This window comes from Erithacus rubecula (assembly GCF_903797595.1).
Source record: "Erithacus rubecula genome assembly, chromosome: 8".
Taxonomy (NCBI): domain Eukaryota; kingdom Metazoa; phylum Chordata; class Aves; order Passeriformes; family Muscicapidae; genus Erithacus; species Erithacus rubecula.
In genome coordinates, this window is record NC_136659.1 from 470,072 (window position 1) to 496,114 (window position 26,043).

The 26,043-nt window shown below is 43.5% G+C and overlaps 1 protein-coding gene across 3 annotated transcripts; it reads left to right on the top strand.

Moving 5' to 3' along the window:
• On the top strand, positions 1–24,841 carry USP40 (ubiquitin specific peptidase 40). Of its 3 annotated transcripts, none has more exons than XM_079311307.1 (33): positions 1–68; positions 1,181–1,228; positions 1,536–1,752; positions 1,981–2,048; positions 2,790–2,903; positions 3,712–3,876; positions 4,302–4,448; positions 5,964–6,107; positions 7,064–7,192; positions 7,414–7,515; positions 8,082–8,189; positions 8,815–9,136; positions 9,568–9,649; positions 10,480–10,651; positions 11,110–11,194; positions 11,940–12,010; positions 12,875–13,194; positions 13,636–13,762; positions 14,092–14,149; positions 14,440–14,493; positions 14,903–14,991; positions 15,401–15,487; positions 15,974–16,010; positions 16,474–16,538; positions 16,633–16,707; positions 17,756–17,882; positions 18,978–19,072; positions 20,197–20,315; positions 20,777–20,842; positions 21,068–21,278; positions 21,402–21,497; positions 22,217–22,311; positions 22,819–24,841. In XM_079311307.1, exons 3-33 carry the CDS (start codon positions 1,554–1,556, stop codon positions 22,922–22,924), a joined length of 3,735 nt encoding a protein of 1,244 aa, XP_079167433.1. In that variant the 5' UTR covers positions 1–68; positions 1,181–1,228; positions 1,536–1,553; the 3' UTR covers positions 22,925–24,841. The 3 variants fall into 3 exon arrangements, 2 of the variants coding, with proteins under 2 accessions (XP_079167433.1, XP_079167432.1); XM_079311306.1 differs by having other exon boundaries at positions 9–144; XR_013774922.1 differs by lacking the exons at positions 1–68; positions 1,181–1,228 and adding an exon at positions 19,166–19,200 and having other exon boundaries at positions 1,509–1,752.
• The last annotated feature ends 1,202 nt before the right edge of the window (positions 24,842–26,043 follow it).

The window sequence follows — 26,043 nt, forward strand, 5'->3', positions numbered from 1 at the left end:
TGCGCGCCTCCACACAACAAATATGGCGACGGCCGCGGAGCCGTGGCTGTAGTGCTGGGCCGGGCGCGGTTAGTGAGGGGCGCTGAAGGGCTGGGGATCGCCGGCCCGGGGCAGACTGTGGGGTTTGAGGGGCTCCTGGAATGAGTTTGTTAGAGGGCCTTGGGAATCTTCTGCCATGGGTTTATGGGAGGGGTTTGGGATCTCCTGGCGTGGGTCTGTTGGGGGGCTTTTGAATCTCCTGTCCCAGATTTATTGGAGGGGTTGGAATCTCCTGCCGTGGGTTTATTGGAGGGGTTTGGAATCTCCTGCCGTGGGTTTATTAAGGGGATTTGGGAACTCCTCTTCTGTATTTATTAGAGGATTTTGGGAACTCCTCTCCTGGATTTATTAGAGGATTTTGGGAGCTCCCCTCCTGGATTTGTTAGAAGAGTTTGGGCTCTCCTGCTGTGGGTTTATTGGAGGAGTTTGGGGTCGTTTGTCATTGATATTTGAGAGGTTTGGGGGGTTTCCTGTCATGGATTTATTAGAGGGGTGTGCAAATCTCATGGGTTTATTAGAGAGGTTTGTGGATCACTTGTCGTGGAATTATTAGATAATTTGGGGATCTCCTGCCATGGATTTATTAAAGAGATTTAGGGGTATCTTGCCATGGATTTATTCCAGGATTTTAGTTTCTCCTGCCATGGATTTATTCCACTTGAGCCCCTGTGCTGTGAGCTGTCCCTGCTCTGTGAAAGCACTGGGCTATCCAGAGTCCCTTCCAATTGCTATTCCTGTGTGATTTTTAAGGGGAGGAGGATGCAGAAATAAGGAGTGAGGGTGGATTTGGCACCCAAGTACCTCTCCAGAATGGTGGGTGGGTGGTGTCTCCTGGATATGGCCCTTTTTTGGGACACATGATCCACTCAGGAGCTGCTGAGCAATCAGGGAGGAGAGAAATCTAAATGCTAAAGTGCAACAGGCCTGACTGGAAACAGGAATGAGGGCTGGGAGACAGCTTGGAATGAGTGCCAAGCCCAGGAATTCCATACAGCAGCTTGGGAGGAGGGGCCTTTGCAGAGATTTTAAGGCAATCAAGAGCTGCACTCAGAGGAGGAAGAGCTGATGGAAAGTGATTTATTTCTGATTTATGTTTGTTGGGAAAGTGACACTTTAAAATCTTTCTGCTTTAATGTCTCAGATGAAGAAGCCCCAGGTGCTTGGAGGAGGTGGATAAGGATAATCCAAGGCAGGGGACAGTTTTCACTTGTAGGAATAAATGACAGCTTTGTGCAAAATGGAATTGTGGTGGGTTTGATTCTGGTGAAAAGTCTGCTCAGACATGTGGTAATGGAAATGCTTTTAATTCCCCCTTTTTTTTTTTGTTACATGAATTTACACTTTTACATGGATTAATTTTTAGAATGACCAGAATAAGGTGGAAAAAAATATAAGGAAATTATTCAGTCAGAGCTTCCAGGTTTATCTTGGAGGATTTGAGGTGGGTGGGTTCAACTGCATTTTTTATAGTAAATGCTTATTTTATCTCTTTAAAGGTCTCTTCTGCCTTCACAATGTTTGGAGACTTATTTGAAGAGGATTTTTCTTTTATTTCCAACAATCATTGTGGGAAGGGGAAGAAATCAAAGCCCAGAGACTCTGAGCCTCCAGCTCCCAGGGATTTCACCAACCTCAGTGGAATCAAAAATCAGGGTGGGACCTGCTACCTCAATTCCCTTCTGCAAACTCTGCTTTTCACACCTGAATTTAGAGGTGAGGTGCTCAAAATCTTCTTAAAATAATGTTGAGATTAATATTTTAGTGGTACTTGCACTTCTGGTATTTACTTAAGAAACATAGTGAACTCAGGTGATTTTTGGGGCACAATTCACTTTGAATCAATTATTCCAGAATAAAATCATAGTTTTTAACATTAAAATACATTGCATTTTTAAAGAGAGGATGTTGTCTTTTTAAATAATAATATTTTACCGATTGCAGAGGCTTTGTTCTCTCTGGGACCTGAAGAACTTGGGACTCTGGATGACAGCAGGAAAGCAGATGCAAAGGTGTTGGGAATTTTCTTGCTTGTTGCTGTCTGATATTGGTTTGGAGTAATATGGTTCCAGTTCATGTGAAACTTATGAAAATGAGTAAAAACCTGAATTTGACACGGAGAGGCAGTTTGGTCTGGCTGATTTTTCCCACAATTCTGATCTTTCATTGTCATAAGGTTTTGCTTCAGAAATCAGATATGGTATCTGTTTCTGCAGAGGGAGGACCCTCCTACCTCCTCCCATCCCATTATCAAACCCTTCAGGAGAGCTGGAGAAGGACTGGGGACAAGGGAGGGAGGGACAGGACACAGGGAATGGCTCCCTCTGCCAGAGGGCAGGGATGGATGGGATATTGGGCAGGAATTGTTCCCTAGGAGGGTGGGCAGCCCCTGGCACAGGGTGCCCAGAGCAGCTGTGGCTGCCCCTGGATCCCTGTGAGTGTCCAAGGCCAGGCTGGACACTGGGGCTTGGAGCAGCCTGGGACAGTGGAAGGTGTCCCTGCCCATGGCAGGGGTGGCACTGGATGGGCTTTTAGGTCCCTCCCACCCCAAACCATTCTACTTGGCTGTGTAAGGTGGGGCACTGCAGATTTTTGGGAACAAAATGTGACTGCTTGGTATGAACTGAGCAATGTGCATAGTGAATTAGGCAGGGGTAGTTTATCACCACGTTTGTAGTGAATTGCTTCTGTTGTTGTTGAAATGGCTGCTTTGTGTCTGATGTGCTGGCTGTGTCCCTTGCTGTTGTGCCCAGGTTCGGATAATCCCGCTGCAGCTGCAGCGCTTGTTCGCTCAGCTCCTGCTCCTGGACCAGCAGGCTGCATCCACCACTGACCTCACCGAGAGCTTCGGCTGGAGCAGCCAGGAGGTGCCAGTCTCCTTCCCCACACACTCCTCCCTCTATAGACATGGGTTCTGCAAGCCTGACTTTTAGGAAATACCTTAAAATCCTTAAAACTGCGGAGATGACATTGAATTGGGTTAACTCTTGGTGTGTCCCATTGGATTTCCACATGGAGTCCATGGCTGTTGTTTACAGGGAGGAACAGAAGATGATCGTTCTTAGATACGATTCCAGTTGCTTTTCCTTTGTTTTTACAGGAGTGTTTTTCCAACAGGCTTCTTGTCCTGAGACACTTCGATTCTTAGCCAAGCTGAACTGTATCAGTCAGAGATTGATCTACATCTAGGGAATGGCTTCAAATTGACAGGGAGCAGGTTTAAGTGGAATATTGGGACGGAATTTTTCCCTGGGAGGGTGGACAGGCCCTGACACAGGGTGCCTAGAAAAGCTATGGCTGCCCCTGGATCCCTGGAAATGTCCCAGGCCAGGTTGGACAATGGAGATTGAAGTACTCTGGGATAGTGGAAGGTGTCCTTGACCATGCCATGGGGTGGAACAAAATGGTCTTTAAGGTTCTTCCAAGCCAAACCCCTCTGGAATTCAATGATTCTACCCAAGTGAAAGTGTCTTAGATGGGTTGTAGCATAACCAAATCAATAATAATAACAATTATAAATAAATAAAATAGCAATAATAAAGGTTGTACTTCACTACTGAAGGAGTATATGTATGAGTAGTTGTAAGACTCTGGGACACTTGGTGTGTTACTTTTAAGCCATAAGTCAAGCACAGCAGTGTTTTATTCCTTTTTGTGTGGGTTTTTCTCTTGTAGGAGATGAGGCAGCATGATGTTCAGGAGTTGAACAGGATACTCTTCAGTGCTTTGGAGACTTCCCTTGTGGGGACATCAGGCCACGACCTCATCAACCGCCTGTACCATGGCATTGTTGTCAACCAGATTGTTTGTAAGGAGTGCAAGAACGTCAGTGAGAGACAGGTGAAGTCAGGGATCTTCCACTGAGGAGTTATCTTAAGGCTGCTGGCTTTAAATGATCTTGTTTCTGAAGTCCAAAAATAATGTCATCCTTGTTGGGTGCCTTATTGAATCCAGGTAGTGAGTGTTTGTCTTTGGCTGCATTTTCTAAATGAGAGGTAAAAAACCCAAATGTTTTGCATCCTGTGAGTTCACAAGCCCTGCATCTGGCAGATGTAGTTAGTACAGAGTGCTGTGAGGTATCAGCAAAACATATTTTGACAGTCTTTTGTGTTCTTTGTAATTTAAAAAAAAAGTTTTTACAAATTAATTTATGTGATTGTATGAGGGGTTTTTTTGCCCATCACTGTGGTGATTAGGGTGGATATCTTTCTAATCACCACAAACTTACACCTCTCAGAAGCTCCTTTCTTGTCCTTTTTGCACAGGAAGATTTCTTAGACCTCACAGTGGCTGTGAAAGGCGTGGCTGGCCTGGAGGAGGCCCTGTGGAACATGTATGTGGAAGAAGAATACTTTGAGAATGACAACTTGTATCGATGTGGAGCCTGTGATAAACTGGTTGAAGCTTCAAAGGTAACACCTTGGGGTGTGATAATGTAGGGTTAGATGTGGTATTGGGGAAAAACCCTTCCCTGTGAGGATGGGGAGGCCCTGGCACAGAGAAGCTGTGGCTGCTTCGTCCCTGAAAGTGTGCAAGACTGGGCTTGGAGCACCTTGGGATAGGGGAAGGTGTCCCTGCCCATGGCAGGGTGTGGCATTGGGTGGGCTCTAAGGTCCCTTCCAAGCCAAACCATCCTGAGATTCTATGAAACCTCAGCAGGGATGTCAAGAAAAGCTCTTGTGGCTCATTTCCCAAATGTTGCAGTTTTTTGTCCCTAACATTGAGTGTGGTATAATTTAGAGAGTATTGACTCATTCAACACCTCTGTTGCACCTTGTGCTGGGCATTTTGGAGGTTTGGCTAAAAGATAAGTTAGAGCATAAAATAAAAATGCAATGAGAGAAATCATGGAAACTCAACTTCTGGAAAACTCAAATGAGAGAGAAGAGCAATGAGCAGCTGTTGCTCTGTGCAGAGAGTGGGATCTGTTGCTCTGTTTTTGTGGAGGGAAGCAGACTCAGGTTGTTGGTGCACTCTGCCCTGGTCACAGCGGCAGAAGTCCTTGGCCTCCTGCAGGATGGGTGAAACCCTGTAGCCCTCTGGATGTGGAGGGAGTAGTTCAAAGGGAAGCTGAGATCAGGCCAGGTTAATCATTGGCTTGGGAGTTCAGGAACACTCAGCAGTGCCTCGCATGTGTTGTTGCAAGGACTGGCTGGGGTTTAACTGGACTGGGTTCCAGGCAGGACAGGGTAAGATGTTTGCCTCTCACAAGTGCTCACCCATGCAGAAGAGTGGGAACTCTGTATTTTGGCAGAAAATCGGAGCTGAGGGTTGCCAGGCCATGGATGCAAATGGAATTCGTAATTCAGGGGATTTCTTAAACCCTGTGTGTGTTCCTGTTATGGCTGTGCCAGTGGAAACCAGCATGGAGACATTGGAAGGGCTCAGAAGGGTGGCTATGGAACCCACACCTGCTGTCAGAGGTGGTACAAGATGGTTGGTTTTACTTCCCATGAGGGTTCTTGATGTGCTCAGCCATCAAGCAGTTGGATCTGGATTAAACTGGAATCATTAAAATAGATTCTCCTGGCTTTCCTGCGTGGAGGGGGCTCCCCTGTAGAAATGAGGGAGACCTGAGTTCCTGATTGTTCTGTGATTGCTTGTATAGAGCCCATGGGTTGTGAAAATGTCATTACTGACTGGAATCTCACCAGTGTCTTTTATTTGCTGGGGCAGGATCAAATGTGGGACTAGTGATCACCAGTCAAGGAGGATGTAGGGACTCAACAGGGGGAGAGGATCTGGGTCGCATTTAGGTTATGTAGTTGGAAGGGAAATTGAAAATTAGTGGAGACATTTCAAAAGTGAAGGCACCTATCTTGTCTCTCTGGTGGTAACAAAGCTTTGGTGGAAAAGGATTTGACCAAGGTAGAAGCACAACTTTGTTCTAAGTCTGTGCTTAAAGTGTTTTTTAAATCCTTTCCCAGTCTGCTAAACTACGCAAGCTGCCTCCCTTCCTCACCATTTCCCTCCTGAGGTTCTACTTTGACTTTGAGAAGTGTGAGAGGTACAAGGAAACAAGCTGCTACACATTCCCTATCCAGATCAACCTGAGGCCTTTCTGTGAGCAGGTGGGCACTGTTAACATTTGTTTAAAATTTCTGTATGCTCAGCAGAGAACCCACAGCTCAAGGTTATCTTTTTTTTTTGCATTTTGTCAGGTATTTGAGTAACTTTGTGGTGTCCTTCTTGAGTATTGAACTGAACTACCTTGTAGCTACAAGGGAGAAGGGTAAAATAATTACCCAAAAGTTACCTAACCTTTCCTTCACAGGAAAATTATTATCTGAAAATGGAAATGAAATTTATTTTTGTGTAGTTATTCTCTGATAGCATCATGCATAAATTGAGTTATGCTGTGCTTTAGGTGCCCCATTTAGTTATCCCATTTTTCTCAGGAATCTCTGTTTGCATCCACAAATGTGTTTCTTGTTCTAAACTGAGCTATGCCTTTGCTTGATGACAAATTTTGATCCTTAAACAACGTAAGAGGCACTGTCATGGAACAGACATTTTTCTTCAAGTATTGCAATACAAGCTTGGAAATTTCTCAGTGTTTGCATCTCAGGAAGTCTCTCCCCCCACCTCCCCCCCATTTTAGTGTTTGTTTCCAAGTGTTGCTTCTTTTCTCTCTCGTCTTTTAAACAAAATTTTCGGTATGGTTCAGAATCCCGTTTGTTTAATAACACAGGTTGCCCAGATATGGCTGTCCCATCCCTGAAAGTGTCCAAGGCCAGCTTGGACAGAACTTGGAGCCACCTGGGTTGGTGGAAGTTGTCTCTTCCCCTGCAGGAACCCAGATGAATTATAAGGTCCCTCCAACCCAAACCATTTTGGGATTTTATGATTTATCAGCCTGTGGCTTGTGCCAGTCATTCCTTGTGTCCCCAACCCTCAAAAGCCATTTCAGTCTCTGCTTGTACAAACACCCACTGACAAATGTCTGAAGTGATGCTGAAGGTTTAAAGCTGTCCTTGTGTGAGACTGATCTCAGTTGTTGTTAAAATTATTGTTTTTCTTTTTAAAGACTGAAATGGATGATTCAGAGTACATGTATGAGCTCTTCTCTGTTATTATACACAAAGGTGGCTGCTATGGAGGACACTATCATGTTTATATCAGAGATGTGGATGAATTAGGAAACTGGCAACTCCAAGTAAGTCCTAAAGCCTTCTCTTCCTTGCTTTAGAGGTTGTACTTTCCAGAAAAGCATTAAGAATGTGCATCCAAACTTAATTATTTTTACTGAGGCTTTGTGTATCTTTTTTGAGAAGGACAGTTTATCAGAATGTTCATTCCAAAATTGTGCATGATCACGCATAGAATAATACAATTGTATGTGAAACCACAACATTTGTGAGTATCTTTCTAACTCAGGAAGAAGAGGATGGGCTGATTGAAGAGAAGGTTTTAAGAGACACTGAAAATGCCAAAGAAACAGAAAATCCACTGGCAGTCTTAAAAGGGATTTTATCAGAGGTATGGTATGTGAGGAATTCATTGCTTTGGTTTGGAGCTAGGGAACCTGCAGGGGGTTGATGTTTGTGAGAGTAGGCAGGCTTAAGTGTCCAGAGCTCTTCTGAACTTGGTGTGAAGCGTTTAGAACTTGGCTTTACTATTAACAGTGGCTCTTCCTACAGAAAGAAGTTTTTTTGGACTATTTCTAAAGCTGCTCACCAAAGCTGTTGCAAAAGGAATCAGAATACCCAGAGTTGGAAGGGACACACAGAGAGCATTGATCCAGCCCCTGGCCCTGCACAGGCAATCCCACCCTGTGCATCCCTGGGAGCAGTGTCCAAACACTCCTGGAGCTCTGGCAGCCTCAGGGCCACGCCCATTCCCTGGGAAGCTTGTGCAGTGCCCAGCACCCTCTGGGGGAAAAATATTTCCCTGGCGTTCAACCTAAACCCCCCTGACAGCTCCAGATAATGCTACAGCAGCTTATAAAAAAAAAAAAAAGGAATGATTAAAACACTTCAAAGTTGGCTTCATATTGACCCCTGACTTCTGTAGCATTTGTTACCTTATTTTTCATTCCTCTGCAGGAGGAAGCTAAACAAATTGCTGTGGATCAATTAGGGCAGAAATTACTGGAGAAGGAAGGAGTGTCCTGGAATAAGAAATACAGAAAACAATATGGAGCAATACGAAAGGTAATCACAGGTTTGCTAGTTTTGGTTTTAGATAACTTTTATAAGCTGAATAATCAGGAGGAAATAATTGAGAATATGGACCCTTGGGTTAGCATGTGCAAGGAGAGGTTTGTAATGTGATTTAGCCGCATTGGGAACTTAAAATTCCTGAGGAATTGTCTGCCTGACACTCTGTATTTTTTTTTCTCCCAACTCTATGAATGGCCTATAAAAATGAACCTTATTCAACAGAGATCAGTGTTTGAAAATGCATCCCATATTTTGGTTGTTTATAGCATGTCTATGAAATTAATAGTCCAACAAGACCTTGTTTTCCAGTTGGTTGCTGTATTTTATGATGTTTTAAGAAAAATACTTTAGCATTTTTGTTGTAGATAGGTGGAAAACTGATGTTTGCTTGTTTTCTGAAGGGAACTACCTGCAGTTTCCACAAGAAATATTTAAATGTAGGTGTGTAGATGTGAGGCTTTTATAGAGGTAACTGTGAAAATATGAGGAAGCACCATAAATGAGGGTTGAATTAATGGGATTTGTTTAACTTTGAGGAGAATCAGATGGAGCAGCTTAATGCAGGCTGCTGCATTTAAAACTTGGAATCTTCATCCTGTCCTTGCTTCCCTTTCAGTATTTGCAGAATCATCCTCAGATTTTCCAGCTGAGTCCTGATGGAAACAAAGTTGGCCTGAAGGAAGCACACAAGCTCCTATTCAAGCTGGATTCTCATGGACAAAATTTCCAGACCCCTTCCCAGAAGAATGATGTCCAGTGGAACTGTGAGAAAAACCCCCCAAGGCCAATGGCTGGTTCTGCTGGGTGCCACTGGTTTGATCTGAATGATTCCCAAGTGCAGCCCATCAAGGCGAAGGATATTGAGAAGCAATTCCAGGGTAAAGAGAGTGCCTACATGCTGTTCTACAGAAAAGCTCAGCTGAAAAGGCCCCCTGAAGGTACACAAAGCTTATCTGGAGATTCTGGGGGCAGCTTCCTGCTTTGACATTGTTCCTGGAGGTCCTTTCCAAGCTTTTTTCCCCCAGTTTCCCTTATAGTGATCATTTGAAAAAAAAAAAAAAAAAAAAAAGTTAAATGAAGATACAAGGAGGTGGTGACCTGTTAATTGGCTGGAGCTGGCTAATATTTTTTAGCATACTCCACAAATAATGGCAGAACATCAGCTGAAACAAATACAAGTTGTTGTTAATGGCATTTATGTGTTGATTTCCCTTAAAGGTTGATTGGAAGGAGTAAAAGGATTTGTTTGTTCTTAGATCATGTTGCAGTTGAGTTTTCAGTGATTATTGTACTGTCATGTCTCTTCTTGATCACTTTTCTTGTTTGCCAAACCAGATTTTAAGCCTGTATTTTTTTTTTTTTGTTGCAGCTCGTGGAAATCCAAGGTACCAAATTCCTGAGCACCTGCTGAATGAAATAAATGCTGCTAACATAGAGCTGCAAAAAAAGAGGTATACTGGTGTCACTGTACTCAAACACCTCTTACCTGCAGGATTCCCAAGGGATTCAAAAGGAAAGAAATTGCTTGAGCAGAGTCAGAACTGAAATAGTTCAATGTCATAGGGGTTAATTGAAGGATATAATTTCTGTATCTGTATTTTGCTGGTTCCTTGCTTTCCCTGTTAGCAGACAGCCTATAGAGTTCCAAGGGAAACATATTTGGCGTTTCAAACAGTTTTCCTGTGAAAATCACTGCAGTTCTGGAAAGAGAGTGGAGTGCATTATCTTAATTGTGTTTATGGAGGGTGTCCTCCACTGGGAGAAGGGAGAGGGTCTTGGTTTAAAGTGAATTTACAGATAAATTGTATTCTCTGCCAGAAAAGTGAAGAGCTTATGGTATTCAGATTGGACAAAACTTTCCCTTGTGTTGTGGGACATGAATGTTGATATACCTGAATTGCGTTTAAGATACCAAAATACAGATACAATAGTGACAGTTTATGGGATATTTCACATAAGATTGTGGCTGCCGCATTCCCAGAAGTGGCCAAGGTGTTGGATGGAGCTTGGAGCAACCTGGGATAGAGGAGGGAGCCATGGCCATGGAGCAGGGGGAGCTGTATGAGCTTTAAGGCCCTCCCCACCCAAGCCATCCTGGAATTCTGTTTCTGAGTGAATTCTATTCCTTTATTTTTTTTAATGTTTGCTGCTGCAACTAGGGACAGGTACAAAGGAGGAGGGGATGTGACAGGGAATTTAGCCCTGGGGGGATTAGTTCCAGGACAGCTACAGAAACATCTGATAGGTGTTAAATTCACCAGTTTTTTGTGTTCTCCCAAAGAGCTGAATGTGACTCAGCAAACAATGGCATTGATTTACATCTCCACCTGAGCTGCTGCTATAAATTCCTCAATGGGGCTTTACACCCCTCACTTTCTTGGAAGGAGAGCGTGGTGGATTTGACTATTGACAGACGGAAAACGCTGGGAGACCTTCGGCACGCAGTGTTCCAGGTACCTGCTCCATCAAATAAACTTCATTTTCACTTGAGCCACTGCAACCTTTACAAATATATTTATGCTGCAATCCCTGTGTCAAGGAGAAATATTCAACAGCAGATGGAGTTTAGGAGGCTAAAAACTTGCTGTGAGTTTACACAAGAGGAAAGAGTAGTGTGGGATCTGTTATTGAAGCCATGAACTATGCAGACTTCAAAGTTCACATGAGCTAATTAATTATAATTGGACAGCATGTGCATGGCCATGGATTGACACTGCAGAACTCCAGGCTTTTTCTTAATATTTCATTTTGTGACAGAGCTGTCTGTCTTTTCAAGGAGTCACAAATTAAGTGCCAAGTGAGCTTGGAAGCCAGACTATGGCAGCTTTCAGCAGATTGTTGTTCTTGTGAGTGCTATGACTTACTGCTACCCTTATTTTACGTATTTTTTCTGGTTATTTTTCCCAACTAGATGTTGGAATCTTGGGAAGGGGACATGGTTCTTAGCATGGCCAAGCCTTTACCAGCTGGATTGCACCTGTACCAGGTGCTTGATGGTAAGAGCACTGCATGCCAGGCTTCTGTGCTATTGCTGTATTTTAATTCCTGCAGCCATCAAAGATTCCATCCATCGGCCATCCTGGAGATGGGTATTACTGAACACTCTTTCAGCTCAAACTCCTGTTATTTAAATTACTTATTTCACTTTTACTAGTGGAATGAATGATTTTGAGACATTGCTGTGAAACTTCTGTTGTGAAATGCAGATCTTAAGCAAGTTAAGCACATTTGCTGCCAAGAATGTATCAGTCTGTGTCTTGCCCTTGATTTGCTTGTGGATGTTTGCTTTCATAGGATTGGCCTAATAGGTGGAGGAGAGGATAGAAGAGAGGAGCCAGGGTGACATCAAAGGAAAATATAGGTTAGACTTCAGCTGAAGTAGGAATTTTGTAAAGGGGTATACTCACATTAAGAGTTCATTACTTTATTAAGGCTATGTCATTTTTTCAGATAGTAATTTTTGTCTCCAGCTTTGCTTGTTAGGCAATTCTAAATGTTAGTCTTTAAAAACTTACTGAATAACTTTTAAATTTAATGTTCCCTGTGGTCAGCTTCAGAAAATTGGTATTTAACTAGAACATAACCCAGCTCTCTATGATATTTACAGCAAAACAGAGCTGCTTTAAATACTCCTCCCCATGCTTGTACAGTTCTTTAAGTGTAGTGACTTTTAAACTTGCTGACCCTGTTTGTGTGTTTTGTGGGGAGCAAGAACTTGACGATTTGCTCCTATTTTTTTAGGAGATGAGCTGACCCTGGATGGCATTGGGCTGGCTGATGGAGCAGATATCTTTGTCTGGAATGGGAAAGAGGTAAAGGAAAGAAGCACTTCCTTCCTTGTCAGCTCTGAAGAGATAAGATTGCACAAGGTCTCCATCTCCTGTAAATCCTGTGCTTCTTTTGTAGCTTTCCATCTTCATTTTAATATTAAGACTTCTGCTTAACCTGGAAGTGGTTGTGAAGCACAGCATTTTATTCTGTCGCTAGTGGAATAAAATGCTACTTTTAAATCACTTTTATTGTAAAAGTATCCATTTTATTTTGGCTTTCTCAAAAAAAAAAAAAAAAACAACACCACCCAAACAGGTAGTAACAGAGTCAGTTTTTTTTTTTTTTGGTTTTATTTTTGGTATACTTTCCTATTTTGCAGCTTTTGTGTCAGTAGATTTCCTTCAGCAAGGAACTTAAGTTGAATTTAGGTTGAGTACCAGAGAGATCAAGCTTTTAAAGTATAAAGTCACAATGTTCAGTAACATTTGCATAGTTCTTTAATGTCCTGAGAGGCTAAATTCCTGTGTTCTACATTTTACCAAGTGTCCACTGGTTTCCCAGCTGCTGTTACCATGGAATGGTTTGAGAAGGGACTTGAGGATCTCATTCCACTGCTACCATGGACAGAGACACTTTCCACTATCCCAGGTTGCTCCAAGTCCCATCCAGCCTGGTCGTGGACACTTCCAGGGATCCAGGGGCAACCTCAGCTTCTCTGGATAATGTTTTGCTCTCTTCCCAGCACCTGTGGGTTACTGTGGTTATTCGTTCAGTAAAAATTCGGTCTGAGGTGGTTTGCTTGGGAGGGAAGAGTGTCCATTTTTGGTCTCAGTATGCTTGCTGCCCAGTCTCTCCTGTATTTTCTGGATCACACAAAGCTGCCATTCCTTCCTCCTCTCCCTCAGGTTGGAGGCATAAAGATGTTGACGGGCCCTGAGCACGAGCCCGTGGTGCTCAACGTGCTTCGCTTGGCCGAGCACAACGAGGGCAGCAAGGGGCAGCACTTCAGCGAGGCACAGCTCGTCTTCTCCTGCAGCACCAGCCTGGGGCAGCTGCGCTCAGCCCTGGCTCCAGCTGGGGGCATTGTCCTCAAAAACAGCTCTGGGGCAGACACAGAAGCCAAGAACTGGCAAGTGTTCCGTGAGGAGGACATGAAGGAAACAGTCCGAAGTGTTGGGCTCAGGGATGGGTGCTCCGTGCTGATCTTAGACAGCCATGACCAGAGGTAACGTTTTTGGTTAGGGTTGTAATTAAACAAAGAAACCAATGTTGGCAAAGCCTTTTAGTTCAAATTATACTAACAGCATATATTCCTCTAACTATCACTTTGAGCTTATAAATCCAAGTATTTTTATCTAAAGTTTTGGAGACCAGTTATTTATCAGCCATTAGATTTTTCTTGCCCTCAAAGCGCAACACCATTCACAACCTTTGATTTGCACTTGTAAAGGGGGAAAAGCCTGGTGGGAACAGCTCATGCTCAGCAAATCCAAAGCTGCCAGGGGCATATTTGTGCTCCCTCAGGCCTCTGCTCTGTGAGATGGCATCACTGTGAACAACTTTGTCATCATCTTTTTATTTGGCAGCTGTGCCTGGTGAGTGATGCAGCCCTGCCAATGTTTAGCTTTCCTGTCTCTGACTGTCTTTGCACTGCTCGTTCCCACAGCTTTGTCAATGTGGCAAGTGGGAATTTGACTGCCTTCACCTATGACATCAGCTGGCTCCAAGTGAAAAACTTCTGTGGAGTGGAAGAGGAGGAGAAACATGTTAAAATCACTGCCACTATTGAAACAGTAAGTACTCTGCTTGCCTGTACAGCTTGGCCTCTGCACTTGGCACAGCTCATTCGATTTAGCCTCAGGGATGAAGTTTTTCCCTGCTGAAATTGGTATTGAGTGGAGAGTTACAATCCCTGGGATATTTGCAGGTAGCTTAAACCAGTGCAGTGTTTTAGTGTCAAACACTTTTCTCTTTGGACCACCCTATAAGTGGAAGTTTGAGATAGTGTCAGTAACCAAAGCTGAAAGAGAGGGGAAGGATTATCCCTGTGCACTGGCACTTGAATGAGCAGGGGTGTTGGTGGCATTACAGGTTGGATGTGTTCATATCCCCTGTCTTTTAGGTGATGTCAGATATCAAAATGAAAGCAATCAGGGAGTTTCAGCTGGAGGAAGAGCTGGGTAAGTGTTCAGCTGCTTTATCAATCTACTAATGTTACAATTTACTGGCTTTTGAGTGGATTTAGTGGTAGAATTTTCCTTTCAGTGAAAGAGTAAGAGCTGAGACTGTTGATGGAGCCTTGAGGAGTCTTTCTCCAGTTACATTTTTGATGTCACAGAGGGAGGCCTCTAAGATAACTGTTGAAATTAATCTTAAAGGTGTTACTTGTCTGAAAATCTGGGCCAAATTCCTGTTTTATTCCTGTTTGAATTACTTAATACTTCTCTCTTTCTTGCCCTTTTTGCTGCAGCAAACGAGAGCTGTCTTAGACCTGTTAGTGGCAATGGGAAACTTCTATCTCCAGGTAAATTGATTTATTGCATGAGTGTTCTGTAAGGAATTCACTGGGGAGATTTTAAGCCTCTGTTTCTCCTTTCCTGGGAGAAGTACCCACACATACCTCCACTGATTTCCAGGCTTAACTGAACCAGTTGTGTGGGGTTGTTTTTTTTTTTCCCAGTTTTTAAGTTAATTAACAGTACCAAAGATAGGGGTTAATCTGAAATGTTCAGCTTGGTTTTATTGCTTACATCCCTAATCCACCTGTGTTCCTGATGGACTCTGGGAGATCTCCATGCCTTTTTTCCTCCTCACAGGGCACTCACAGATCTGCTGTCAGGGCTAAGCAAGTTAAGTTTTCCAGAGGGCACCTGAAGGGTTTTATCTTGCTCTGAGGATGATAAAATTGATGTTTTTATTTGTCCTCCCCAAAGTACCTGAGGATTATACAGTCAAGGAAGCAGAACTGAAGATGGGAAGCTTGCTTGGGCTGTGCTGTGGGAAAGCTCCAACTTCCACTCAGGTACAGCAGTGTGGGATGGGAGGAGCCTGGTGCAGGGACATTCCTAAAGAGAATAAAGGAAAAAAATATGGGATATTGCTCTTGGAATGTGCAAGTTGTAAATATCCCAGAATGGTTTGGGTTGGAAGGGACCCTAAAACTCATCCAGTCCCACCCCCTGCCATGGGCAGGGACACCTTCCACTGGCCCAGGATGCTCCAAGCCCCAATGTCCAACCTGGCCTTGAGGTGCAGGATAAGGAGTGATTGTTCACTTCTAGAGACCAGGGGTGGCTAAAGAGGATCTGCTGATGGCCATAACTCAAGTCTTTCTGCTTTTTGTGCCATTTTAGTGCTGTTTGACATTCTAGCCACAGGAATTGTTCTTACACTTCCATATTTATTCTGATAGTTTATGTTTGTATTTTCAGCTCTTCCTGTACTTCATAGTTGGGAGCGACCAAGAATGCAGCCCTGAGATGGAGATAGTTGTGGAGGAGACTGCCTCTGTCAGAGAGGTAAGACTAGCTGCTCCCACAGCTCTTCTTCCAAGCTCCTGGACAACATTCCTTGCACTGACCTGGAGGCAGAGGAGTTGGGAAAAGCTATGCAGAGTGAAGGAAACTCTGGTGCTACCAGTCCAGTGTTAAATTCACAGCTTTGGTTTTGGTTTTTTTTGGTTTTTTTGGGTTTTTTTAATAAGGTACATCTGCAAACTGGGACAGAATTTGTTCAAGTAAAGGAGCAAACTGACAGCACAGATTTAATTTTCTACCAGTTTGGAAAAGCTGGCTTAGCTGATGTGGTGAATTTTTAGCTTAAAACCATCTCTTCCATGAAGGTTATAATATATAGTCCAAATACATCTTGTCTATCTAATTATATTGTTTTAAAAATTGACCAGCAATCAGTCACTCTTTATCAGATAATTTTAACAGATTTGCTGAAAAATATATTTCCCAGCCTCAGCATTGGCACAATTCATCCTGTGTTTCTTCTTTCAGTGTCTCAATTTAATGCTGGAGAAGTCTGGATTATCAGGTTAGTTGTGTTGTTATTTACATTTTTTTAAAGGAATTTTTAATACTTTTAAGACAACTCTTCCTAACCTAAAACTTGTAAGTTTTTTCAATGATCTGTGTGTTATTGTAATATGAGGAGAGGAAAGAATTCTAATTATAATATATGTATTTTTTTTAAAGAGCTTGTCATAGAGTCAAATAATAATTTGACACATGGGAATTCTTCCTCTTTCCTCTGAAACCAGTGAACATAATTAGTTAGGTGAGGAAGAGACCTGTGCAAATGAAAGATTTTCATACAGCAAAAGATCTGGGGAAGATGGAAGTAGTAATTCATTTAGTCAGAGTTGTGTTTAAAAAGCAAATACAAATAAAGAACAAAAGAAGTGTCAAGGGTCCTTTTTAAGAGCTTTGTAGTATTTTCCTAAGCTGGTATTATTGACTAATTAGTTTTCTGTGTGTGTATTTTTGGGTTTTGGTAGGTGACAACTGGCATTTGCGAAGGCTTGACTGGTGCTATGAAGCAGGGGAAGCCTTAAGTCAGGAAGTAAGAGGAGCCTGTTGAATCCATCTGTTCTCTGCTCCCTGGGGAGAAAGGCAGCTGGGGGCTGACAGGGACCCTGTACTTTCTGTTCCTGCAGAATGCCACCCTGAAGGAACTCAACGTTTGCAGAGGAGACACTTTGGTTATAACTGAAGGAAAGCTTCCAGAAAAGGTAAAATGTGAGAAACAAGGTTCACTCTCTAACATTTTTAGAAGTTTAGTAAGGGATAAAAGGGACTGTACACAGTTCTGGGGTGCCTGGCAAACTGCTTAAAACAATTTTCTTATATACTTTTTGATGGCATTGGTTAAAAGAATATTCATGAGGATTATACATATTCAGATATTCCTGAGAGTCTATATGTTCTGTGAATTCTTTTGCTTGGTTTTAACCTTTGACTTCTCTGCACGCTGTCCCATAAATTAAATAGATGTATTTTATTTCTTCTCGAGACTCCATTCTGTTGTTTTGACACTTCCTGATGACTGGAGAATAGGTAGTAAATTTTTGTCTTGGTGTCCTGATTCTTGTAACTGTTACCTTATCATTCAGATATGATACATTGAATCAACATAGCTATTTTGCACCATTATCTGAGTTAGTTACTCAAATGAAAGCATTTAACATGACATAGTTTCTATTTTAATATTATACTATGGTTGGATATATAATACATATGTTTATCACATTACTATTTATATAAGCTGTACAGTGCATACAAAAGCTGACAGGTTTTATTATATCAAAAAGCAGTTAAAAGGGGTTACAAATTCTACTATATTAAAATCGTTGTGATCAATGCCAAGGCCAATAACTAAATGGCCATTTAGAGCATAAAAGTAGAGTGGCCAGTGTCTGGAGATTCGAAATCTGAGTAGTTTGGGTTAGGAGGGACCTTAAAGCCCATCCAGTGCCACCCTTCTGTGGCAGGGACACCTTCCACTGTCCCAGGGTGCTCCAAACCCTGTTCAACCTTGCCCTGAACAAGCCGTGCCTTGCAAAATTGTAGAATCATTATTTCTGCATCATCACAGCCTCCCCCACTAAATCACATCCTCACATTCTTTGGACACTTCCAGAAGTGGTGACTCTACCACTTCCCTGGTCAGCCTGTTCCAAAAGCTAAGTTTTAAACAAATCTTTTCTCTTCCTGTGCTAAAACTGAAATTTCTCCTTGTCTGCACACAGCACTTGAGCCACCTGCTGTTTTCTGTTCTAGGGTTTCCTGAAAATTCCCATCTGGTGGCTGAAGCCTTCAAGCCATAAGAAACATGGAGAGCATGCACAAGACCAGGTGAATGGGATCACCTGGAAGATGGAAGATTTGCAGGTGTCTGCTGCAGCAGGTGAGTTTGCCCAGGCTTTGAAAGGAATCATCTGTGCTTGCTCTTTGAGTCAAAGCCAAATTTTAATCCAAAGCCTTAAAACCCTTCTGAAACCTAGAAGGGGCTGCATGAGTTGCATCAAGTTTATGGTGAAAGGACCACTCAGGAGACAGATGCAGTTTTGAACTTAAATGCTGGATAATCCTGTTGTAGAGCTGTTCCTCAGCTGGATTTGCTCAAAACCCCACTAGATTTTGTAGCAGGGGTTCTTTACTTGTCAGTGCCTGTACTGAAGGCAGTGGCAGCATTGTGAAGCATCTCCTTCACGAGCACAGATGTGGTTGGTTTCAAGTGCCAGATTCCTGAAGGCATATTTCATTCCCTTCAGGCTGTGTGGCTTTTTGGGAAGCTGTAAGAGGAGGGATGGGTAAAGCTTGCATAGTATCAAAGATTTTAAATGCAGTTTGTTCTCCTAAAGGTCGAATCCAAATCAAAAAGCAGCCAGGGAGCAAAATCAAGTGACAGTTGAGAAGGGAGAAGAAAATGAAGTGTAAATAAGGGAATTGGAAAATGGGGGACAAATTGATTTTTTTATTTTGTATTAAAAGTAATATTCCTCTGGTGCTGAGTTGTGCTGCAACTCCTTGTTGTGAGAGGAAGTTGTGCTTCTTCTTGTAGAAGTTTTCTTTGTATTTTTCTCCTTTTGCCTCAAACCTTTTCTGAGTTTCACTTTCTCCCCTGTTGATTTCAGTAGCGGAGCTAAGAGCAATTTAGCTTTGCTTGCAGTAGGTTTAACCAATAACTAACACTATTTATCAATGGGAATAACTGCTCCTAGTTCTGAGATTTGCAATATAGGATCTGTGTAGGAACTGCTGGGAAATTACCAGGATGTGTTGTGTGCTGGATATGGCCATGGCAGGGGGTGAGAATGAGGTGATCTTTAAGGTCCTTTCCAACTCTAACCAGTCTGGGATTCTGGATGCTCTAAGTGAACTCCAGACTCCTTCTCTAAGTGAAATGTGACCATGAAGTAACTGTTACCTCTCAGGACTATACAAATCATGTTGACTCCTGTTATTTGTTTCTTCTTCCCCCCTCTCCCCTCATTCAAAGCTCCACCAGAACCCACCCACCCAGGCCTGGATCTCTGTTATGCTGGCAGGATAGAATTAGCAGCAGAGGCCTCTCTGGAAGAGCTGAAGATGCAGGTTAGATGTTCTCCTGTGTTGGACTGTGCAGCAGCGCTGTGATGACTTGAGCTCTAATGACAGCTCTTTTATTTCCTTTTCCCCTGTCTCCAGTCTGTTGTGCCATGGCATTTATGCCATGGTTACTGGTAAGTACCAAGAGGCAGCTGGAGCACGTAGCTCAGACACTTCCATAGTGTCTGTGCTGTTCCCATGCTCCCTGTCACGTGTTGTGGCCTGCAGGAGCCTCATTGCACGTCAGCTGAAGCTCTGCCTTGCAGCTTTTACCTTTATTTCTGTATCAAATCTCTCCCTGGGAAGAGCACACATAACAAGCACCTCCTAAAAAGCCACTTTGCCATTTCCACATTGTTACTGTATCAGTTTTATGCATTTTTTTTATTTATTTTTAATTGCTATATGTGGAATCTGATGAATAAAGAATTGCTTTGGGATGCACAGGTTGGTCAGCCAGGAACGTCTGGCTTCTTTTGCTTGGCCAGAAACTAAAATATCTTTGTATAGTTTTAATATGCTGAAAGTCAAACCAAGCAAAACACCCTGAAAGAAAAAAGCTAAACCCAAAACTCACCTCAATCCCACAAAAGTGTATAACCCAGTCCTACCAAAAGGCAGTGTGTGGTTTAAGCAGTTGATTGTTCTACTTCAACTGCATGGGGCGGGATCTCTCACCTGATTCTGCTCCATACCAGCCCTTATTTTTTGGGTATGACTTCAGTTTTGAGCTCTGCCAGGCTACTGCTATGGAGAGCTGTTGGCAGCTTGAACAAGAACTGCTGAGCATGAGTGTTGTGTCCTTGGGAAGGGCTTAGAGGAGCTCAGAACATGGCCAGAGACTGGGGCATGAATTATAACAGCCTCATTCCCTCATAGTTATTCAAATTTTGGTTAAAAAAAGAAATTGGATACTTTGGAAATGGAAGTTGAGTTGAGAATTGTTGAGAGGGAGGGAAATCCAACTCCCCTTGAGGTTGAAAAGTGAGTGTTTTGTTGATAGCCACAAGCAACAGCTGGTGTGGAATAAATATCAGTACCTTGCCCTGTTTTTTGAGAGTTAACCCAGTGCTTTTCTATTTTTCCCAGCTGGCTGCTAAAATAATTGACCAAGTATTTCTGTTTTTCAGGCTCTGACCTTACCTTGCTTCCAGGGGCAGGTTGTGCCCCTGCCCTTGTTCCTCAGAGCTTGGACAGTGGACAGCAAACGCCCTGGAAAGCTCCTCCGGGACAACAAGCGCAGACTCAGGTGGGATCCTGGGGAATGTGCAACAGACTGGATGGGGGATGGATTGTGGGGAGATTCATCAGCTCAGTCTGGGTTGGAAGGGAGTTTAGAGATGAGCAATCCCACCCCTGCCATGGGCAGAGACACCTTCCACTGTCCCAGGCTGCTCCCAGCCTGTGTCCAGCCTGGACTGGCACACTTCCAGGGATCCAGGGGCAGCCACAGCTGCTCTGGGCACCCTGTGCCAGGGCCTGCCCACCCTCACAGGGAACAATTTCTTCCCAATATCCCATCCATCCCTGCCCTCTGGCAGTGGGAGCCATTCCCTGTGTCCTGTCCCTCCATCCCTTGTCCCCAGTCCCTCTCCAGCTCTCCTGGAGCCCCTTTAGGTGCTGGAAAGGGCTCTGAGCTCTTGGAGCCTTCTCCCCAGCTCTCCCTGCTCAGCTCTGGAGCCTTGTAGACAATCTCTGTTCAATTTTCAGTGACTACAGGCTGGGTGCCAGAGTGGAAATCTGCATAGAACCCTTGCAAGAAGAAGAGAATTTGGGGTAAGAGCTGACGGTCTTTATTTCTCTTGTTTCTTACAGCTCTGCATTTGAGGGAGGCCTTCACTAAGGTGCTTTTGACTTCAGGGCTCTCAGGATGTTGGAAAACCTTGGAAGTTGTTTATTGTTTTACAAAAAGTGAGGGAGGGTGGGGGGAGGCAGGGGGGAAAGCTGGGAATTCTTAAAGCATGGCTCACAAGAATTTCCATTCTCTCATCCTGCTGCCAGCCCCCAGGAGCTGCTGCTGCGAGTCCAGATGGGAATACCAGGAGAGAGGGACTACTCCGACTCCTGGGATTTGGTGTGGGATATCTCCAAGGAATGCACAACCTGGGCTCTGAGGCAAAGAGTGGCTTCTCACTATTGTCTCCCTGTAGATAAAATTGAAATAGCCAAATACTTCCCTGAGAGATTTGAGTGGCTGCCAATATCTAGCTGGGTAAGATCTGGATTTACAGAATCCAACAGTTGTTGGAGAAGAGCATGTGTTGGTTTGGGCTGCAAGTCCTTAGGGATTGAATTTAAAGACAATTCCAAACTCTTCTGCTTTGATTTTATTCAGACACAGCAAATCTCAAAGAGGAAAAGGAGGAAAAAGCAGGAGAGTTTGCAGTCAGCACCTTATCACCTGAAGGATGGAGACATCATTGGGGTGAAGGTAAATTTCCCTGGATGTAATTGTTGCACGAGGATGAGGTTCAGGCAATGTCCCCTTTGCAGTATCTTCATTTCTTCCTGGTTTTCTTTCATCCTGCTGCATTTCTGAGGGTACTGGGATGTGAGTTTGGACACTTCATTGTGTTGATAGGCAATTTCTTGCTGCTGCTGCTTTTCCTTTTTCTCCTAGTTCTTCTTGCCCTCATTTTTTGACTTTTTTTTTCAAATTCTGAGTAAAATCCATGGAAGTGCCCTTTAAAAATCCCATTATAGATGCAAACCTGTTATGTAGTATGGATTACTGAACTAGGACAGTTCTGTTTTAAGATGTGAAAAGGAATTACCTAACATTGAACTGTGAGCTAGCAATCAGGCTTAGCTGGAAGGAAAGAAGATTCTGGATGGGTTTTAGAGCAGTAGGAGAAAAATGTGATGTCCTGTCCTGCTGTTTTAGCCTATTGGAAGGAATCCATCCCTGGAAGTGTTCCAGGCAAGGTTGGACAGAGCTTGGAGCAACCTGGGATAGTGTAAGGTGTCACTGCAGGAGTGGCACCAGATAATCTTTAATATCCCTTCCAACTTGAAACATTGCAATTCTAATCAACTTGAAATTAATCAGTCAAACTAGTCAAACCTGGAAATTTATTGTGCCAGTCGAGGAACAGCTGGGAGATAGTTTGATCTTCTGACTTTGATCTCTCCAATCCTTCTTCATAAAAGAACCTTCTCCTTGATGACACCAAGGACTTCAGCACCGTCAGGGATGACATTGGTAAAGAGAAGCAAAGGCAGCTGGCTCTGGAAAAGAGGAAAAGGTAGTGAGCATTTGCTTTCATTTTTCTTCAGGAATATGCAAAGTGTTTGCTGCTTTTCAGAGAAACTGTGGCTGCCCCATCCTGGGAAGTGTCCAAGGCTAGGTTGGATGAGGTTTGGAGTAACTGAGATAGTGGAAGGTGCCCCTGCCCATGGCAGGGGATGGCACTGGGTGGTTCCTAAGGTCCCTTGAAATCCAAACCATTCCATGATTCAGCCTAATTGGATAATTTTTGAGGCCAGTGGTAGCTGGGTGCTGTCAGAGCACACAATTCCAGTAATAAACCTGCAGGGATCACTTGGATAATTTAAACTCCTGGCTCTTGATGTTCCTGGACTGAGCCTTGTGGTTTTTCCTCCTGCAACACACAGTGGAAATGAAAATGAACCCTTGGCTTGGCCTGGCCTTGCACAGGCTGTTTTCACAGCTCATTGGAACTCAGAGTTCAGGCCAGGCTCATCCTGCTTAGGCCCAGCACTAAAAATTAACCCCATTCTTTGTTTTGCAGCCGCCAGGAGCGTGTCCAGGATCCCTTTTTCCCCAAGGAGAAGCTCCCCATGAAGCCCCGCAAACCAGAAGTGGCTCTTTCCATCAACGTGGGGGTTTTCAGATAGCACCAGGAGCTGCTCTGCCCACACCACCCTGTACTAACCTGGCCTGCAGAGCCTCAGCTCCAGCAGCAAGAGAGGCTTTCCCAAAGTGTCTTCAAGGGTCCCTGAGGCACAAGCTGGCTGTAGGATTCAGGATAACTCTGATTTTCTTCTGCTCTCTCTTGGGGAAGTGCTTTAAGGTCCCTTTCTCAGTGTGGTACTTACTCTCAGGCTGAGTAAATGCACTTTATGAAGGAGGAAAAGGATTAATACGTTGTATAACCGCTCAGTGACTCTTTTGTAACCATCCAAAATGCTTTGTTGAGTCAGATCTGACCTCCTGCTGACCATCACTACTGAGATTTAATGCAGTCATAATCATCTCTTTTTAGAAATTCTTTCCCATCTCTGATCACTGAAGCTGCTGCTGATACCAGAATTTGCTTTTCTCTCTTTATCTCTGTACTTAAGTCTGTAGGAGCTGGAGTCAGCCCTAAGAATGAAGGAAATGTGGAAATCTCTGACCAAAGTGTAGGAAATTGGCTCAAAAAGAGCAAGTCTAGGACCTGTCAAGATGTAAAACCTGGAGACCTTTTGTGTTACTGAACAACAGGGATGTAATCTTAGATTCTGAAGTTCTGGGGCTTGTTTTGTTGCCCATAAACTTCATTTTGCAGTTTTTAGGGCATTTTTGTTGTCCCTAAAGTTCATTAGCAGACAAAATGGTTGGGAAAAATGGACAGATCCAAAGTTCGATCTTCACTAGGTTTTACTGTACTCAGGAAAAAGGCTTGTATTTATTTTCAGTGCTGCTCTTCAGAGGAATCTCCCTCATTTCTCATCTTTCCAGCTATTCTGGTATAGCTGTTCTGATATTCTGTTACATTGGAGAGCCTGTTTCTCTTGGTGACTTTGAGCAGCTCACTGAGCTGGGCTCCAGGTCAAAGGCTCTAAGTATTAACTCCAAAGTGAGCCTGAATATCCTTAATTAAATCTGTGATAATGATAGGACAAAACACAGGTTTGATTTTGGGGGCTGCAGTAAATATTTGACCTATTTGCTGTATGTGTAGATTTTGTAGTGGGAGCTGCTAGTTGAGCAGATTTCCTCAAATTTTGGCTGAGATTTTTCATGTACCTTTTACGGGTTAACACTATTCTGGTATTTCAGACAGCATAAAGATAAAAACTGACACTGCTATCAGGAAAAAAAAAAAAGAAAAGCACCACAAAATGAACTATTATTATTAATTTCTCTGCATATCTTTAAATTCAGCAGGTGCTCCTGAGCTTTTTGGAGCTGATGCTCTGCACAAGGGATTATTTAATGTCCTCACTTGAATCCTGAAATCCCAGTTTCATGGATACATTTTTCTGCCTGAGAGGAGGACAACAGATGTTTTTTCATCTTAATTTGTGTCGCTGCCTTTCAGGTGTTCTTGGGAGCCTGGGTTTACAGCAGGGATCAGAGGTGCTGATTCCAAAGGTTTATGTTCCCATGTGGTTCCAGCCCATTTAATTTATTTGCTGTCACTTTAGTTTCCTCTGGTTCCTGCTGGAGAGCTGGACTGAGCTCAGCCTTCCTCTCTTGAATCTCTGGTCTCTCCCTGAGAACACCAAGTTTGGAGAAATTGAAATGCAAATTTCAAGTGGGAATTTTGTGCCTTTGTTCAAATGTAATGTAGCAGCGCCTGCACTGAACCAATCTTGGGTTATTTCTAATGTTGGCTCAAAATGCTTTTTTTTTTCCTTAAAACTCTTGTGGGCTATTCCACAATGAGAGAGTTCATGGAAAATGGAGCTGGGGGGAGGAAACACCTTTTGGGAATGGAGTATTTGTGACTCCTTGGGTTCTGATGGTTATTTGCAAAGCCTGGAAGAGCTTTCTTCTTTATTTTTCAAGTGTTCTTCACAAAATAAAACATAATTTTTATCTGCCTAGTTGGGTTGTCTGTGGATGTCCCACTGGTTGGGAATGGCACAAACTGGTTTCTGACATGCTTTAATTTTGCATTGTTCCTGAACTGAGATTTCCATCTCTGGGGGAGGTTTCCCTATTCCTTGTGGCTCTTGTCTTTTCCTGAGGTTCCTGGCTTGGTCCTGGCTCAGGGCTCTGAGTGCAGGAGCAGCTTTGCTTTGTCCCATATTTCCAATTGCTGAGGAGGGCAGGGAAGGTTCCTCCATCAGGACAAAAAGCCACTCTGGAGCCCTGAACTGATGAAAAGCATTTGAAATGTTTTTAATCCCAATTTATTGAGTTGTTTGGACTGGTTATTTTGAGCAAGAGGTTTTGACTGAAATTAGCAATTAGCTTCTAGAGACTATAAATTGCTTTCTGGGAAATTAAATATTTCTAGGGTTTTGGTTTTGTTTTTTCTTTTTGGTCATCTGGCTCATCCCAGTTTGCTCAGACCTTTTTGGGATTCTGGACCTGGAGACTGGGGGTTGAGCTGAAAGATTCTTCTGCTTTTCTCAGCATCCTTCCTCAATGTGGTGCAGAGTTCATGGCACTTTGAAGAGGTTTACCAAGGTTTAGTGGGATATTGGAAAGAAATCCTTCCCTGTAAGGATGGTGAAGCCCTGGGCTTGGCTTTTGGTTCCTCAGTTAAATTGAGTTGTGCTTCCATGAGGAGTCTCTGTGGGAAAATGAGCATATGAGGCCAAATTTAAACTTCCCCCTGAGATTCTTCCTCACGCATCTCAGATGCTTCATAGAGGGTCATGGAAAAAGCCAGATGAACCACACAAACCCAAAATAAACATGCCTCTTCCCCAGAGCATCTTCTTCCCAGTCTTCTTGCTCCCTTTGAGACTTCCTCCGAAAGCCCTCGGATGTGGAAGCTGTCAACGCCTCCTGTTCTTCCCAGGATCACCAGATCCTGGAGTCAGAGCCTGTCTGGGAACCTCAGCAACAGCAGGCTGGAGGGGGGAAGGGAAAATTCACTTCCCTCGAGCACCTGGGGCAGGACCCAGGTGAAATCACTCACTTGGCATTGGAGTGTCTGCTTCCTTTCTGCTGGAAAAATTTCCCTGCCTGCACTAAGACCAGATAGATTTGCTTTGTACTTCCCAAAGCTGATTCTTCCCTTACAGAAAGGTGTGGGTTGGAATGGAATGGGTGATCCATTCCTACCCCTGCCATG

Bases quoted from the DNA above. Each gene is read 5' to 3' on its own strand.
- USP40 (XM_079311307.1), top strand. From the start codon at position 1,554: ATGTTTGGAGACTTATTTGAAGAGGATTTTTCTTTTATTTCCAACAAT. The intron at 2,904-3,711 runs GTGCCAGTCTCC...TTTCTCTTGTAG, and splicing joins TCGGCTGGAGCAGCCAGGAG to GAGATGAGGCAGCATGATGT. The intron at 9,137-9,567 runs GTACACAAAGCT...TTTTTGTTGCAG, and splicing joins GCTGAAAAGGCCCCCTGAAG to CTCGTGGAAATCCAAGGTAC.